At 53.5% G+C, this 15,948-nt stretch overlaps 1 protein-coding gene across 1 annotated transcript in view; it reads right to left on the reverse strand.

Annotated features, from left to right (window-relative positions):
* Positions 1-4,821, reverse strand: part of CD9 (CD9 molecule) — a 46,102-nt gene extending 41,281 nt beyond the window's left edge. Inside the window, exon 1 of the mRNA XM_065423605.1 lies at positions 4,622-4,821. Coding sequence (XP_065279677.1) covers positions 4,622-4,687 — 66 coding nt within the window. The 5' untranslated portion in view covers positions 4,688-4,821. The remainder of the gene's footprint in view (positions 1-4,621) is intronic.
* Positions 4,822-15,948: the final 11,127 nt, after the last annotated feature.

A 15,948-nucleotide genomic window follows, 5' to 3' on the forward strand; every position in this document is an offset into this window, starting at 1 on the left:
AACGTGGATGCCTCCTGCAAGTGGCAGTGGGGCCACTCAGGAACAAGAATTCCTTTCCCAAGTCCTCACTTCAGAAACAGTGCTAGTCAGTACTGAGCTGCATGGTGCACCAAGGCATCTCAGTCCTCCATGCCACTCTCCCCTAGTGTCTAGCTAATTCCAACCCCTGCCCTCCCACCACCACCACCACCACCACCACACACCTTCCCAGAACCCAGAAGATGGACCAGCTGCAAATGCAGGTTAAGTCTCTAAATTTAAACTTTGTTACTATAAAAGTCAGTTTAAGAATGAAGGACTTTCAGCCTCTTAAGAGTTTTGAGACAAAAAAATATCACTTATTTTATTTGCCTTGAGGGCTAAAACAATCTGTCTATCATTTTATCCTAGGACACGTATATGAAAATATGGATTCTCCTCACCAATTATTTGTACTGCAGTAGCACCTGGAAACCTTGTTCAGGTTTCAGAGCCCCGTTGTTCTCGGCACTGTATACACAAAATAAGAGATGGTCTCTGCCTCAGGTTTCAGAGTGGTAGCCGGGTTAGTCTCTGCCTCAGTGGTTGAGTCTTCACTAGGAAAAAAGGTGTTTTGTTACTTCCTGTGAGCTAACCTGTAACTTCACAGTGAAGACTAGGCAGTCTGTAGTTTTTTTACATGTGTTAGCAGATCAAGGTAAGCACCAGGGTATAGCCTAGTGTTTACCTCTACCAGCTAACACATCTAAAAACTACAGACTGCCTAGTCTTCTCTGGGAAGTTACCTCATGTTAGCTAACAGGAGGTAACAGGAATACAGGTTTTTCCCTAGTGAAGACAAGGCCAAAGAGCTTCCAGTCTACATACTTTTCTTTCCTTTCCCCATTCCCAATTCACTGACACCACCCTAACTCTTTATCTTCTACAAAGCCTGGTAAAATGTAGATCTAGAAGCTAATCCTAACGGTCAGTAAAGTGGAGCTGTGCTGTACCACAGAATGGCTAAGATCTCCCTGGCTAAGGGCATTTCACTGTAAATGCCCTGCCAGTCCTCATGGTTAAGCTAAGGAGCTTTTAAATTGAGCACCTCAGCTGATCTCAGCTGCTGTGGCACCACATGCAGAGAGAAGTGCTTTCTACCATTTATAGATTAAAACACATACCTTAAATTGCATACATGAACAGATTATCCATCTGTGCAAATCACAGAGCATAGCAGCCCACTGCTGAGCAAGCAGGATACTGCACTATGATCTAGTTGAAGTGTATGAGTAGTTTTACAGAGTAACTTCATGTAGACTCATCCATTCCGGTAATCCAGACTTCAGGTAGACACCATTATGTAAAATACTAGAATTTGAATTCATAATTTGTTTACCAGATAAATTTTTGTTCCCAGCTTCCCATCCTCCAAACCCAAGTTAATGTTTAGTGAATATCAGATATGGAATCACATTTTACAGTTGAGATATGCAGAGACTCTGAATCCAAACACTTTCAAGCTCTCTCTCTCTCTCTCTCTCTCTCTCTGCAGGAGATTATAAATCTAGGTGTTCCCCAAAATCAAGTGTTTTGATTTGGCTAGTTATAGGGCTAGAATTTGTAGTTTGTGGCTGATAAAAATCAGAGATTGTATTCAAGGACATCTCTACATAAACAGATTACTAGTGAGGTATATTTTACTGAACACATGCAGTTGTCTTTTCCCTTCTAGTACTGCATTTACTAATGGAGCTCTCTTTTCCAGGTTTCACTATTACTGCTAGTCTGCATGTCAAAATGGCATTTTCTGGATTTTGAGGGTAGCTTTTTGATTGGGGGGGAGGAGGGAGGAAGGAAAGAGAAAAGGCGTGGGGTGTTGGCTGAAACTTTATTTTTTAAAAAAATCCACTATTTAAAAAACATACACATGAAGTCCTACCCAGTACCCAGACCTAATTCCCTTTAAGTCACATCTGACCTTATTCCCCAGACATTTACAATGAACCTACAGCAGTGTCTATTACCTTCCCTTTGTTGTACTCATGTTTGTTCTAGAGTCCAAAACAGAAGATTTGTATTTAGTAGTGTAAGCAGCCAAAATACAGATGTTCTCTGTTTAAATAGAAGCCACAGGGAAAGGAAATTAAGTTTGAGAGCCCACAGCTTCTAAATGACAACTGCAGTTTCCTGAGGTATTGCTTTGCAGTCTAGCCTAGTGCTTTGCAGTGCTCCCTGGCTTTCGCTTCTGTTATCTTGCTCCAAAGGGATAACATAACTCTGGACTTCCTGGGCACATGGCACTCTGAGAATAGGGTGACCAGATGTCCCGATTTTATAGGGACAGTCCCGATTTTTGGGTCTTTTTCTTATATAGGCTCCTATTACCCCCCACCCCCTGTCCCGATTTTTCACACTTGCTGTCTGGTCACCCTATCTGAGAATGCACTATTCAGTATGTCCCAGAGAGAAGCTGCCAGCTTCAGGTGAAGATTCCACCAGCAAGCAACACGAGTTTAAACTCCAGGGGAAAAATGTGTCTTAATTGTGTGTGTCTGTTACCATGGGAACTTACATACACAACTGGTTCCCCTCCCCCATGTTAAAAAGCAGGCTACCTGGTATGCTTCTATTACACTACTGTAGAACTATGGGTAGAAATTGAAGTGAAATTCAATTAAAAAAAAATGAACTGAGGATATTCAATGGGATGAGAAGTCTGGAAAGCAGTAATATTCATATGCAACAAGGCTGATAAAACATAACAGGCTAGAGGCAAGTTTGCAATGTGTAATTGTAGCCCCCCCCCCCCCCCCCCAAAGAAAAGGCCAGCTCTGAGCTGCATACAGAACTCTCTCATCAGAGCTACACATGCAGTGTATTTAACACAGCATACGTGTTCAAACTAAAGCAATACTTCTTAGATTAGGATTTTCTTCAGCAGATACTGAAGATGTCTCTTTAAAAGTATACAATTAAGAAAGGTTAAAGTCTTGGTTGAACATTACACATTACTTTCTGCTTGTAATCAAATCTAACTAGCCTATGGAAAACGAGTCTCCCAAGGTAAATGACGAGGAGTCCGGTGGCACCTTAAAGACTAACAGATTTATTTGGGCATAAACTTTCATGGGTAAAAAACCCACTTCTTCAGATGCATCAGAAGTGAGTTTTTTTACCCATGAAAGCTTATGCCCAAATAAATCTGTTAGTCTTTAAAGTGCCAACGGACTCCTTGTTGTTTTTGTGGATACAGACTAACATGGCTACCCCTCTGATACTTGACACCAAGGTAAATAGAACATCAATAGTCTGCACTATAGGAAGCAATCTTAAAATCCACTGCATGGGGTTGCATATTTTCCCCCCACACCCCTTTTCTATTAGGATTCTACCATAGTTTGCTGGCATTCATTTAAAATTCAAGTTCTAGAAGGTCAATTACTTTCTGGGAGTTTGGTTGCCTCCCCCACTCATACAATTATGTGAAGTTAGCAAATGTCTATAGAAGTCACTGCCTGGCCTTTTCTCAAAGCCAGGCTTGGGAAAAGGTGGTTAAATGGAGCTGACTGGCAGGTATGGTATGTTAAAACTGGACTTGAAGTCCCGCAGGCCTTGGGTGAGCCTGCCGCCTGCGTGTTTTGTGTTGAACTAGGCAGGCCGCCAGCAGCTGGCTACTACCCCACTCGCTGCTCCCGGGAGCGCTGCCACCCAGCAGCCCCACCCTGGGATTATTGGCACGGCGACTAGGGAGACGGTGGGGTCGGGGAGGAGAAAGGCAGGAGGCTGAGACGACGGAGACACACCCCCTTGAAGATCCAATACATTCTCCCACTGGAGGACATCTAATGTCCTCCCTCCCCCCAGCAAGTTTCTCCGGTTTGGCTGTGTTTACAAATCAACACAAACGGGGCTGACCGTGCTCGCACCCTGTGAGACGGGGGAGGCGGGGTATTCAGGGGGTGCAGAGAGGCAGGAGAATCAGGGTCCCGACCCGTCTCTCCCCAGCGGGAAGGGAGAGGAATTGGGAGCGGGAACTAAAGGACGCTGCTCTGGAAGGCGACTCCTCTCCACCCCCACTCGGAGGAGACGCCCGCGCCCGGGGGCAGGGCCAAGGTGCGACGCTCCCAACCAGCCACGTTACGGCTGGCGGGGGGGTGGGAAGAGGCAGGTTTGCCCGAGCGCCCCGCAGGGAGGGGGTCTTCCCTCCTGTCGGCAGCAGGGAGCGGAGACTTCCCAGGGTGCAGCCCGGGGACTGCGCCAGCCTCGCCCGGGCACTCGGGCGAGGCTGGGCGCAGCCTGCGAAGAGCTGCCACCCGAACGCTCGCCGCGGGCCGAGCCCGGACGCCGCCCGCTGGGGCGCCCTGCCCACAGAGCAGCGGCCCCTGGACCCGGGAAGCTCCGGCACCGCTTGGCTAGCTGGCCCCGGCAGGGAAAAGCCGGACCCCCCCGCAGGGCGACCGACTCTCCTTCCTCTAGGGGGACCCACAGCTTGGCGGGCACTGACTCCCCGCTCCGGGGCAACACGGGGAGGGGGGGAGCTTGGATTCACGCCACCATCCTTCCCTCCCGAGCCGCACCTGGCCGGGTTCCTGCCCCAGGGGTGGGGCCGCCCCGGTGGCAGAAGGGGGCACACGACGTGGGGGGCGCGCTGGGCTCTTACCCAGAAAATGAAGTTGAAGCCGAAGAGCAGGTACTTGATGCACTTGGTGCCTCCTTTCACTGGCATCGTGCTGGAGGGTGCGGACCGGCTGGGGGCACTGGGCAGCTGCTGCGGGGCTCGGCGGACGGAACGGGACGCAGCGAGAAGACTTTCAAAAGTGCCACTCCTTAAATCCGGGTTTCCGTGCAGCAGTTCCGTGCGCCTCCCCCAGGCTGCCCAGCCCGGCCCCCTTTTCCATTCCTCTGACTGCCCTGCCCCTCTGCTCACCCTCTAGCCCTGCCCCTCTGTACCTGCCCTGCCCTCTGGCCAGTCATGGCTCCCCTCCCACTATCCCTGCCTTGCCTCTCTCTCTCTCCTCTCCCCTTCCCTTCCCTGCACCTGCCTCTCTGCCTAGCCATCTCTGCACAACGTTATGCCACCTTTGTGTGCCCTCCTTGTGCTCTCATCCCTGCTCCTCTGCCTTTCCCTGCCTCCTTGCCCACTTTTCCTCTGCATTGCCTCCAGTCACTTCTGTCCCTACTCCCTTCTCTGCCCCTGAGCTCTTAGCCTCTCATCTCCCTCTGCCCCTTCCCTCTCCAACAGCCTGTTGGGCCTGCCTTTGCTATGGTGTCCACATTCTACCTCATCCTAGACCCTGGTCCCACCCCCACCTGACACACACAGATCAAACAGCTAACAAAACCCCCAAACATGTCATTGATTTTCAAGCTCAAGGGGAATAGCATCAGCAGTACTGTAGGAACAGCAGCTGATTCAGAAACTGAGGGACAGCATCTAAGTGGGGTGCTGTCCCTGAAACACTGGATCTCTTCTAGGATAGAGGGCACCCTGGGAAATGGTTCAGAGGCAATAGGGAATTTAGCTAACAGAGATGTAAGTGTAAAGCCTGAGATTGTCTTTTGTTTATTTTCTGCGTAATTTGTATGTGTTAGCTTTCCCTTCCTATTTCATCTTTGACTCTATGATTTTTCTATTAAATAAACCTTTTGTTTGTTTTTACCCCAAGCAGATCTGTGGTGTGTAAACTATATGGAGTGTGTGTGCCCAAGTGAATGGATAATTGGGGCAGGTTTCACTCCTTCATGGGTGATGACCCAGAGGAGAAAAATCTAAGTATCTTGTAGTTATAAACTTGGGGAGATGGATTTGGGGGGACTCAGGCCTGGAAGGCATTGCTGAGGTCACCCTGCAAAGAGTAATTAGGTTGCTGGAAGCCAGGGTTGAGACCTTTATGCTTGTGGGCTGGTTACTTATGTCAGAGCTCTGAAGCACAGCACTATAGCATTAAACATAGCAACAGCAGCAACAACCTCTCAGCAATTGTACAACTAGACACATATCTTACTACTCATCCAAGAGGAGAATGATGCACTATGTGCCACTATTTGCTCCAGGGGCGTGTCAAGGGTGAGTTCTCTTCTCCTCACCTCTCCCTCCCCAGAGAAAGCAGACTCTTACCACTTGTTTACACTTTTAAGTTATTTCAGATGATGTTTCTGTGCTTTAATTAATCAAGGAATAGCTATTCTGAAAATGATGTTTACACTGGTTTGTATCAGCCATATGTAGCTACTTCACTTTTGAATCATTGCATCCACACAGCATTGTGCTTTTTTGAAACAAGTGCATGACATTCTTGGCAGAAGTCCCAGGGTGCAATGTTCTGCCACTAGGCTTCGTGCATTCTGGGACTTTTCTCGCACACTGTGGGATCAGTTCTGGAAGGCACTGGAATTCTGGGGTGGGAGGTCAAACTAAAAAATTCCCATAATTCCTTTCTATCATCCCATTATTCATCAGGCTTTGCAAACAGGTATAGACGAACTCTCAGATTAGTAAAACTAGAAGGATTCTTTCTTCTTATCAACATAGGAAAAAGACCTCTCACGCTTTGACACCATGTCAAGCAGAGCAGTATACACTGCCTTTACTGCAAAGTTCTAGAAAATTAAAAAATTAAAAATCCACTCCTCTGTAGCATTGCTCCCAGGTCCATCAAGCTTCCTCTAAAAATGATTAGTGCTCATTAGTCAACACAAAATCCTAAGAAAGTGTTATAGCGCTCACTGGGAAGTATAAATAAAAAATCACAATGAACTAGGTTTTCATAGATCCTGGCACAGGAGGATTACTTTAGCAGACTACTTTAGCATGATGAAATATGCAAAACATTGACAGATCCTTACCGAATGCAGACTTAGACCGTGTCCATACTAGATGAATTCATGTTTAACTAAATTGATGTAGTTAAACCAATGCAAACTCCTAATGTAGGTGCAGTTACACCAATGTAATCCTTGCTTAAATCTTAAATCAATAATTTACTAATACACGCTAAACTGATGTAACTAAAAGCTAAACCAGTTTAAGTGCATCTGTATTAGGGGTTTGCATTAGTTTAACTAGGTTGATTTTAAATAAACTTAGTTGAACTGGTGTACTCTTCTATAATGGATAAGATTAGTTACTACAAACTGTAAATAAAAACAGAGGGGCAGATCCTCATCTGGTGTGAATTTGCCCTTGCCAACAGGGCCGGATTAGCTTTTTGTGGGCCCAGCACCAAACATATTTGTGGGCTCTCGTTGGAGAAAAAGGGCATGTGATGGGGGAGGGGGGGTGATCTGCAGAGTGAGGGGCCGGTTGGGGATAATGAGGTGCAGTGTAGCAGGAGTGGCCCCACTCAGCCCAGCACAAGGGCACTGTTTACAAACCCACAACTGCTAGGCGCACTCTGGCCCGCCCAGCTCTGCACTGCCAGCGTTCCCCTTCCACACTGCCCCCCGCCCAGTGTCCTGCCTTTATGCCCAGCACCCCCTGACCCAGAGACCTCCAGCACAGATCCCTATGCCCAATGCCCCCAGACCTGCTATGCCCAGCACCCCCTTCCCAGAGACCCCTCCCACTGACCTCCCACCACAACTGCACAGCACCCTGCGCACTATACTCCCTGCCCATCTCCCCCACCCACAGATCCCCTACTGTCCAGCACCCCCTTCACAGTCCCACCATCACAGCTGTACAGCGCCCCATATTCCTGAGGGAATTCTGCATCAAATTCTGTGCATAATATTTTTAAATTCTGCAATTTTTTTTTACAATAAATAAATGTGGAAACTCCACCATGGCAGTGGGGAGCACAGGCCATTGAGGTGGGAGAATACCCTGCAGCCTCCCCCGCCCCCTGGGACAGGGACTTGACAGAGAGGCTGAACCTGACCCTGACACAGCACAAAGGCCATGCCTGCCACAGAAACACCCTGGGGCCCTGCCCCTTTTGCGCCAGGCACACCAAATGTGGGCAAGGAGGCTCAGCCTGGCAGCAGGAGGGACTTAGTGTGGGGGGATCCAGATGGGGGTAAGAGGGTTCTGTGTGGGGCAGTCTGGGTGCAGGCAGCTCAGTGGGGGATCTGGATGCACAGGGAGGTTCCAGGTGCAGGGGCAATGGGAGTCTGCAGGGGGGACCAAGTGAAAGTGGTTGGAGCTCAGCAGCAGGGGTTCTTCTTCGAGTGCTTGCTCATATCCATTCCAGTTAGGTGTGCGCGCGCCGCGTGCACGATCGTCGGAAAACTTTTACCCTAGCAACACCCGGTGGGTCGGCTGTGGAGCCCCCTGGAGTGGCGCCCTCATGGCGCTGGATATATACCCCAGCCGACCCAGCGCCCCCTCAGTTCCTTCTTACCGCCCCTGACGGTCGTTGGAACTGTGGAGCACGGCATAGCTGGTCTCCACACTCCCTAGCTTCTCGTTCTCATTTCTGTAGATAGTTGTGTATAGTAGTTAAAGTTCTTTAGATAGTCATTTCTTTAGTTTTGTAGTTGTTGTAAATTGTTAGCGGGGGTTAAGGGGGTTGTTCTCCCCCCTTTTTCCCCCGGCGCATAGCCGGGCTCATGCCCAAGGCTCCTGGCTTTAAGCCGTGCGCGTCCTGCGCGAAGCCTATGCCAACGAGCGACCCGCACACCTCCTGCTTGAAGTGCCTCGGGGAATCCCATCAAGCAGATAAGTGCCAGATCTGCAAGGCCTTCAAGCCTCGAACAAGAAAGGAGCGGGACTTTAGGCTTCGGCAGCTCCTCATGGAGGCGGCACTCAGCCCGGATCCTCCCTCAGCGCGCCCAGCCCCGGCACCGAGCGCCTCGGTGCGCAGCGCCCCGGCGGCTCCGACCGGTGCCGCGGACAAGTCCTCTCGGCACCGGCCGACTTCGGCACCGCGCCCGCCTCAGGGGACTCGGCGCCGATCCCTATCTCCGGGCCATAAGAAGGCCCGCAAGGCACAGGACACTGCTGCCCTGAAGACGCCGGCTCCCCCGGTGCCGGGGGTAGAGCCGCGTCCGCCTTTGGACCGCCAGAAGCAGGCGGCCACACCGTCGACTCCGGCACCGAGGCCGTTGAGTCCGGTGCGGACTGTTTCACCACCTAGGCTGGTGGTGGAACCTTGTCTCCCTTCAACCCCGGAGACATTTGCGACCGCGAGGGACCTTATTGCCCTCACGGAGCCGGCACTGTCGCAACTTCCGGCACCGGTGGCTCCACGCATAGTGCAGTCCAGGGGCAAGCCTGCACTGGTGCGCCCACCGTCTCCAGCCGTAGACTCTCGGCACCGCTCCAGGTCTCGGAGCAGGTCCCGACGCCGCTCGGAGTCCCGGCGCCGACTATCACCTCGGCACCGGTCGTACTCGCGGTCGAGATCCTCTTCGCGACGCCGCTCTACATTTCGGCACCGTCGCGATCACCGGCACCGATCGGACTCGAGGCGTACCTCCCGGCACCGGTATGAGCGCCGCTCGAGGGACCGCTCCCGGTACCGGGTCTCGTCGCGGTCGTCGTCCCGCTCCAGATCCGGATCGCGGCACCGGCAGGGCTACCGGCACCGATCCCGATCACGGCACCGCTCTCCGGCACCGCGCAGGGACAGATCGCCCTACGACCGGCACCGATCGGCACCGCACCATCCGGGGCCGGTTGCATCGCGCTCGGCACCGCCGTGGCCGTCGAGATCTGCATCCCGCTCCTCTGAGGGGGCCTCTAGATCGGCCTACCCTCCCCAGGGGCAGGCGGCTTCGGCAGACTTTGGCCATTCGCAGGAGACGGCCGAGGACCCTACACAGGGACCTGCGCACTGGTCCTTTTGGACCCCATGGGCCTACCACCAAGCACAAGGGGCTCCACCGTCTGCCTCCCGCTCGGCACGTTCCGAGCCCAGAGGCCACCATCTCCCGCCCCCCCCCAGGGGGCATGGAGGCTCCAGTGCCCACGCCTGCGGAGGCCCTGGACCCGGGGGCGAGCGAGGCCCAGCTCCAGGAACACCTGGAGTAGGATCTGCCATTGGACCCCTTGCCACCAGGGGCATTCTCCTCCTCCTCCCCCGATGAGGCGGTAGCGGGTACATCCGCCATGGGCCCGCCCCCTATAGACCTTCGGGCCCACCAGGACCTGTTGCACCGGGTGGCGCGCAATATGGACCTCCAGGTGGAGGAGATCGTGGAGGTTCACGACCCGGTAGTGAACATCCTCTCAGCGGACGCCCCATCCAGAGTGGCGTTACCGCTTATTCGCACCATACAGGCTAATGCCACCTCGATCTGGCAAACCCCGGCCTCTATTCCACCCACGGCCAGAGGCGTGGAGAGGAAGTACTTTGTTCCCTCCAAGGACCACGAGTATCTGTATACCCATCCCCAGCCGTGCTCACTGGTGGTGTCATCAGTGAATGCACGGGAGCGCCATGGCCAGCAGGCGGCAGCGCCAAAATCGAAGGACGCTAAGCGCTTCGATTTGTTCGGACGCAAGGTCTATTCGGCGGGGGGGCTTCAACTTAGAGCGGCCAACCAACAGGCGCTCTTAAGCCGGTATAACTTTAACACCTGGTCCTCAATGGGGAAGTTTAAAGAACTGGTCCCCCAGGAATCAAGGGAAGAGTTCGGGACTTTGGTAGAGGAGGGTAAGCGGGTGGCACGCACCTCCCTACAGGCCTCCCTGGATATAGCTGACTCGGCCGCTAGAACCCTGGCTTCGGGTATAGCCATGAGGCGAATCTCCTGGCTCCAGGTGTCAGGCTTGCCGCCAGAACTACAGCAGACCCTGCAGGACTTACCCTTTGAAGGCCAGGGCCTGTTTTCTGAGAAGACGGACTCTAGGCTCCAGAACCTCAAAGACTCCCGGACAATGATGCGCTCCCTGGGGATGCATGTCCCAGGGCCACAGCGCAGACCCTTCAGGCCCCAGCCTCAGAGGTTCTACCCTCCCCCGCCTCGTCCGAGACAGGATTTTGCCAGGAGGCGGGGTCGAGGCGGTAGGCGAAGGTCGACCGGCCCTCAACCCGGTCAGAACCAGGGCCAGCCTAGGCCACCTTCAGGGCCTAGGCAAAACTTTTGAAGGTGCGGTCGAGGACGGCACCATAACCAGTACCCAGGATTCAACTCCCCCCTTCTGGGATCGCCTCTCCCGTTTCCACCGTGCTTGGTCCCTTATAACCTCGGACCGTTGGGTCCTTCGCACGGTGGAGAGGGGATACGCCCTCCAGTTTTCCTCGCCCCCCCCTCCCACTCCCCCTCCCCGTCCCTCTTCAGGGACCCTTCTCACGAGCAACTCCTTACACGGGAGGTTTTTGGGCTCCTTACTATGGGGGCCATAGAGGAGGTTCCACCAGAGCTAAGGGGCAGGGGGTTTTATTCCCGCTACTTCCTGATCCCCAAGTCGAAAGGGGGTCTACGGCCCATCTTAGACTTGCGCGGACTCAACAAATTCATAGTAAAGTTGAAGTTCCGCATGGTATCATTGGGGACCATTATTCCTTCACTGGATCCTGGAGACTGGTTCGCCGCCCTCGACATGAAGGACGCATATTTCCATATAGCAATTTATCCGCCTCACAGGCGCTTCCTGCGATTTGTAGTAAACAGGGTGCACTACCAATTTGCAGTCCTTCCCTTCGGCTTGTCCTCGGCTCCCAGAGTGTTCACAAAGTGTCTGGCAGTCGTCGCAGCATACCTTCGTCGACAAGGGGTACAGGTGTTCCCGTATTTGGACGACTGGCTGGTGCGCGGTCGCACCAGGGACCAAGTTCAGACTCACGTCCACATAGTGACACACACTTTCCACGAGCTGGGCATTCTACTCAACAGAGAGAAGTCCACTCTAGTGCCAACCCAGAGGATAGAGTTCATTGGAGCAATCCTAGACTCCAGACGTGCCCGAGCCATTCTGCCAGACAACCGATTTCAGACCATCGCAAGCGTCATTCAAGGACTCCGGGCATTTCTGATTACCATCATAAGAACATGCCTTGCCCTGTTGGGTCACATGGCCTCGTGCGCCTACGTAACCAGGCATGCCAGACTACGGCTTCGCCCACTACAGGCTTGGGTGTCATCGGTGTACCATCCTCACCGGGACGACCTGGACATGCTGGTCACGGTTCCGTCCTCGGTCTTGGCCTCCCTCGCCTGGTGGTTGGATCGCGCGGCGGTCTGTGCAGGAGTGCCTTTTCACGCCCCACAACCCTCCCTCCACCTAGTCACGGACGCTTCATCTCTAGGATGGGGCGCTCACCTCGGGGAGCACCATACCCAGGGCCTGTGGTCCGCGCCCGAACTAGCCCTGCACATCAACGTCCGAGAACTGATGGCGGTGCGCCTAGCCTGCCAGGCATTCCTCAATCTCCTACAGGGCCGGTGTGTGTTGGTCCTCACCGACAACACCACGGCCATGTTTTACATCAACAAGCAAGGCGGAGCCCACTCATCGCTCCTATGCCAAGAAGCCATTCGCCTGTGGGACTTCTGCATCGCCCACTCGATCCATCTCACGGCATTGTTCCTTCCTGGAGTCCAGAATACGCTGGCGGACCGTCTCAGCAGGTCCTTCCAGACGCACGAGTGGTCAATTCGCCCGGACATCATCTATTCCGTCTTCCAGAGGTGGGGATTTCCCCAGGTCGACCTGTTCGCATCTCGGGCCAACAGGAAGTGCCAGGCATTCTGCTCCCTCTACGGGCGAGCTCCAGGCTCTCTGTCGGACGCCTTCCTTCTAACGTGGAAGGACCACCTGTTCTACGCCTTTCCTCCATTTCCGCTGGTCCACAGGGTACTGCTCAAGATCCGCACCGACCATGCACGAGTAATTCTAGTCGCTCCCGCTTGGCCGAGGCAGCACTGGTACACCACACTGTTGGAGCTGTCGGTTCAAGCGCCGATCACGCTCCCCTTGAGTCCGGATCTCATCTCTCAGGACCACGGCCGACTGTGTCACCCCGACCTGCAATCACTCCACCTCACAGCGTGGATGCTCCATGGCTGAATCAGACAGAGCGGCAATGCTCGCAGTCCGTCCAGCAGATCCTGCTGGGAAGTAGGAAGCCCTCTACACGGTCCACTTACTTAGCCAAGTGGAAGCAGTTCTCCTGTTGGTGTGAGCAACGAGCTACGTCCCCCTTGCAGGCACCTATCCCTCTCATACTGGAATATCTCCTGTCCCTAAAACAGCACGGCTTGGCGATATCTTCAATCAGGGTTCACCTCGCCGCTATTTCGGCATTCCACCCAGGAGAACTCGCGTCCTCGGTCTTCTCTAACCCGATGGTCGTTAGATTCCTCAAGGGCTTAGACCGGCTGTACCCACAACAATGCCAGCCGGTTTCGACGTGGGACCTCAACCTCGTTCTCTCCAGGCTCACAGGGCCTCCGTTTGAACCATTGGCGACCTGTTCGCTCCTGTACTTATCCTGGAAGACGGCCTTCCTCGTAGCCATCACCTCAGCACGGCGCGTTTCTGAACTCAGAGCGCTCACGTCCGAACCCCCATACACGGTGTTCCACAAGGACAAGGTGCAGCTTCGCCCCCACCCTGCCTTTCTTCCGAAGGTGGTTTCACCTTTCCACGTAAACCAGGATATCTTTCTCCCGGTCTTCCATCCAAGGCCACACGCTACTCGTCAAGACCAGCGTTTGCATTCTTTGGACGTTCGCAGGGCCCTGGCTTTCTACATCGACCGTACAAAGCCATTTAGGAAGACGACGCAACTCTTCGTTGCGGTGGCCGACCGGATGAAAGGCTCACCGGTCTCTTCACAGTGCCTGTCCTCTTGGATCACGTCCTGCATTCGTGCTTGCTACGACCTGGCCGGTGTCCCGACGCCACGCCTCACCGCTCACTCCACGAGGGCCTTCCTGGCTCAAGTCCCGATCCAGGACATTTGTAGAGCTGCAGTGTGGTCTTCGGTACACACATTCGCTGCTCACTATGCGCTGGTGCAACAATCCAGAGACGATGCTGCTTTCGGGTCAGCGGTTCTGCACACAGCGATGTCTCACTCCGACCCCGCCACCTAGGTGGGGCTTGGGAGTCACCTAACTGGAATGGATATGAGCAAGCACTCGAAGAAGAAAAGACGGTTACTCACCGTTGTAACTGTTGTTCTTCGAGATGTGTTGCTCATATCCATTCCAAACCCGCCCCCCTTCCCCACTGTCGGAGTAGCCGGCAAGAAGGAACTGAGGGGGCGCTGGGTCGGCTGGGGTATATATCCAGCGCCATGAGGGCGCCACTCCAGGGGGCTCCACAGCCGACCCACCGGGTGTTGCTAGAGTAAAAGTTTTCCGACGATCGTGCACGCGGCGCGCGCACACCTAACTGGAATGGATATGAGCAACACATCTCGAAGAACAACAGTTACAACGGTGAGTAACCGTCTTTTCATTTGGGTGGGGGTCCAGGTGCAGGTGGTTGGGGCTCACTGGAGAGGGTGTCTGGGGGGGGGCTCATCTGGGTGGTACAGATGCAGGGGAGGGGGGTCTTGTCAGGGTGAGGGTTTGATGGGCCTGCTTAACGGGGAGCCCCAGCTGCTGCCAAGGGGATCCACATGCTGGGCCCCCGCTTTCCCTATCCCCTTCTCTTCCCCATCCCATGCCCCTTCCTCACCACTCCATCTCCTCCCCATCCCACCCCCTTCCTTCCCCACTGCCTGTTTCCCCCAGCCCCTTCTCTTCCCCATCCCATGCCCCTTCCCCACTGCTCCATCTCCTCCCCAGGCTTGGAGGGCAGGGGGGAACTGCCCCCCAGCATGAGCCGACGGAGCAGGCTGGGAACGGGTTGCTCCACTTCCTGCCGCCCGGTGATTGCAGGGCTGGCCCGACCCCGCACTCACAGGACGGCGGGAAGTGGAGTGACCCGGCTCCAGCCCGCTCCGCTCTACTCCCCTGGCTCCCAGCCTTGCGACTGGTGGGTAGGGGGGAACCGCCCCCCAGCACTCACCGGCGGAGCGGGCTGGGGCTGGGTCGCTCCACTTTCTGCCGCCAGTGAGTGCAGGCCCGACCCTGCTGCAGTCCTCAGAGGAAGGGCTGGAGTGGGGGCGGGGCGGAGCAGGGGCGTGAAGAGTCAGGGCTGGGGCGGAGCAGGGGTGGGAAGGCGGAGGCGGGGTGGAGCAGGGGTGAGGGCTTTGGGGAAGGGACGGGGCGGAGCAGAGGCAGGGGCAGCTTTCCTGGCCGAGTGAGTCGGCCAGGGGATCGGGCTGGCCAGGGCCCCTTCTGATTGTGGGCCCGGCTCCATGGCGGCACTTGCGCCATGGTAAACCCAGTACTGCTTGCCAAATTGCCATTGGAGTTAAGGCAATTTACACCAGCTGAGGATCTGGGTCTGACAGTCTGGGAGTCACAAAACACAGTGGAAACCCAAAGAGGAGTGATTGAAATGCAAATAAGAACTCTTTAGAATAAGTGACCCCAAAATTTAAAGGATGCTAAAATTGAACATTTTTCAGAACTGTCCAGGATAAGACTTAACAATGTGAAAATAATGTGACAGAGGAGAGACTGCAATGGAAAGAGATTTCCTATATCAGTTTCCAAATATGAAGAAAAATAAAAATAAGAGAGATTCTCCCATTAGAAAGCAAGAAAGAAAAATGCATAACACTGGGAGTAATTAAAGAGTTGGCAGAAATGATCATCATAATATATAGCCAGAAATGAACAATGATAGTAACTGGACACATGGGACAGAACTCCACTACTGCAGGACCTGTGATCTTGGGGGTGGAGCATAGGGCTGTAAATCAGAAGACCTGCCTTTTGTTCTTGACTCTGTGGCTGATTCTTTGTGTGTCTTTGGGCAAGCCACTTAACCCCTCTGTGCCTCAATTTTCTCATATAGTCAATGTGGATAATATTGACTTTTTACCTTTCTAAAGTGCCTTGAGAACCATAGATGAAAAACACTATATACCATAGATAAAAAACACTGTATAAGAGCTAAATATTATTACAGTAAAGCCTCAATGTATTTTATGTTAATTTGGACAAAACTTGTATGTTTTGAAATGCCAATTAATATTT

The sequence above is a fragment of the Emys orbicularis genome, chromosome 1, assembly GCF_028017835.1.
Source record: "Emys orbicularis isolate rEmyOrb1 chromosome 1, rEmyOrb1.hap1, whole genome shotgun sequence".
In the NCBI taxonomy this organism is placed as follows: domain Eukaryota; kingdom Metazoa; phylum Chordata; order Testudines; family Emydidae; genus Emys; species Emys orbicularis.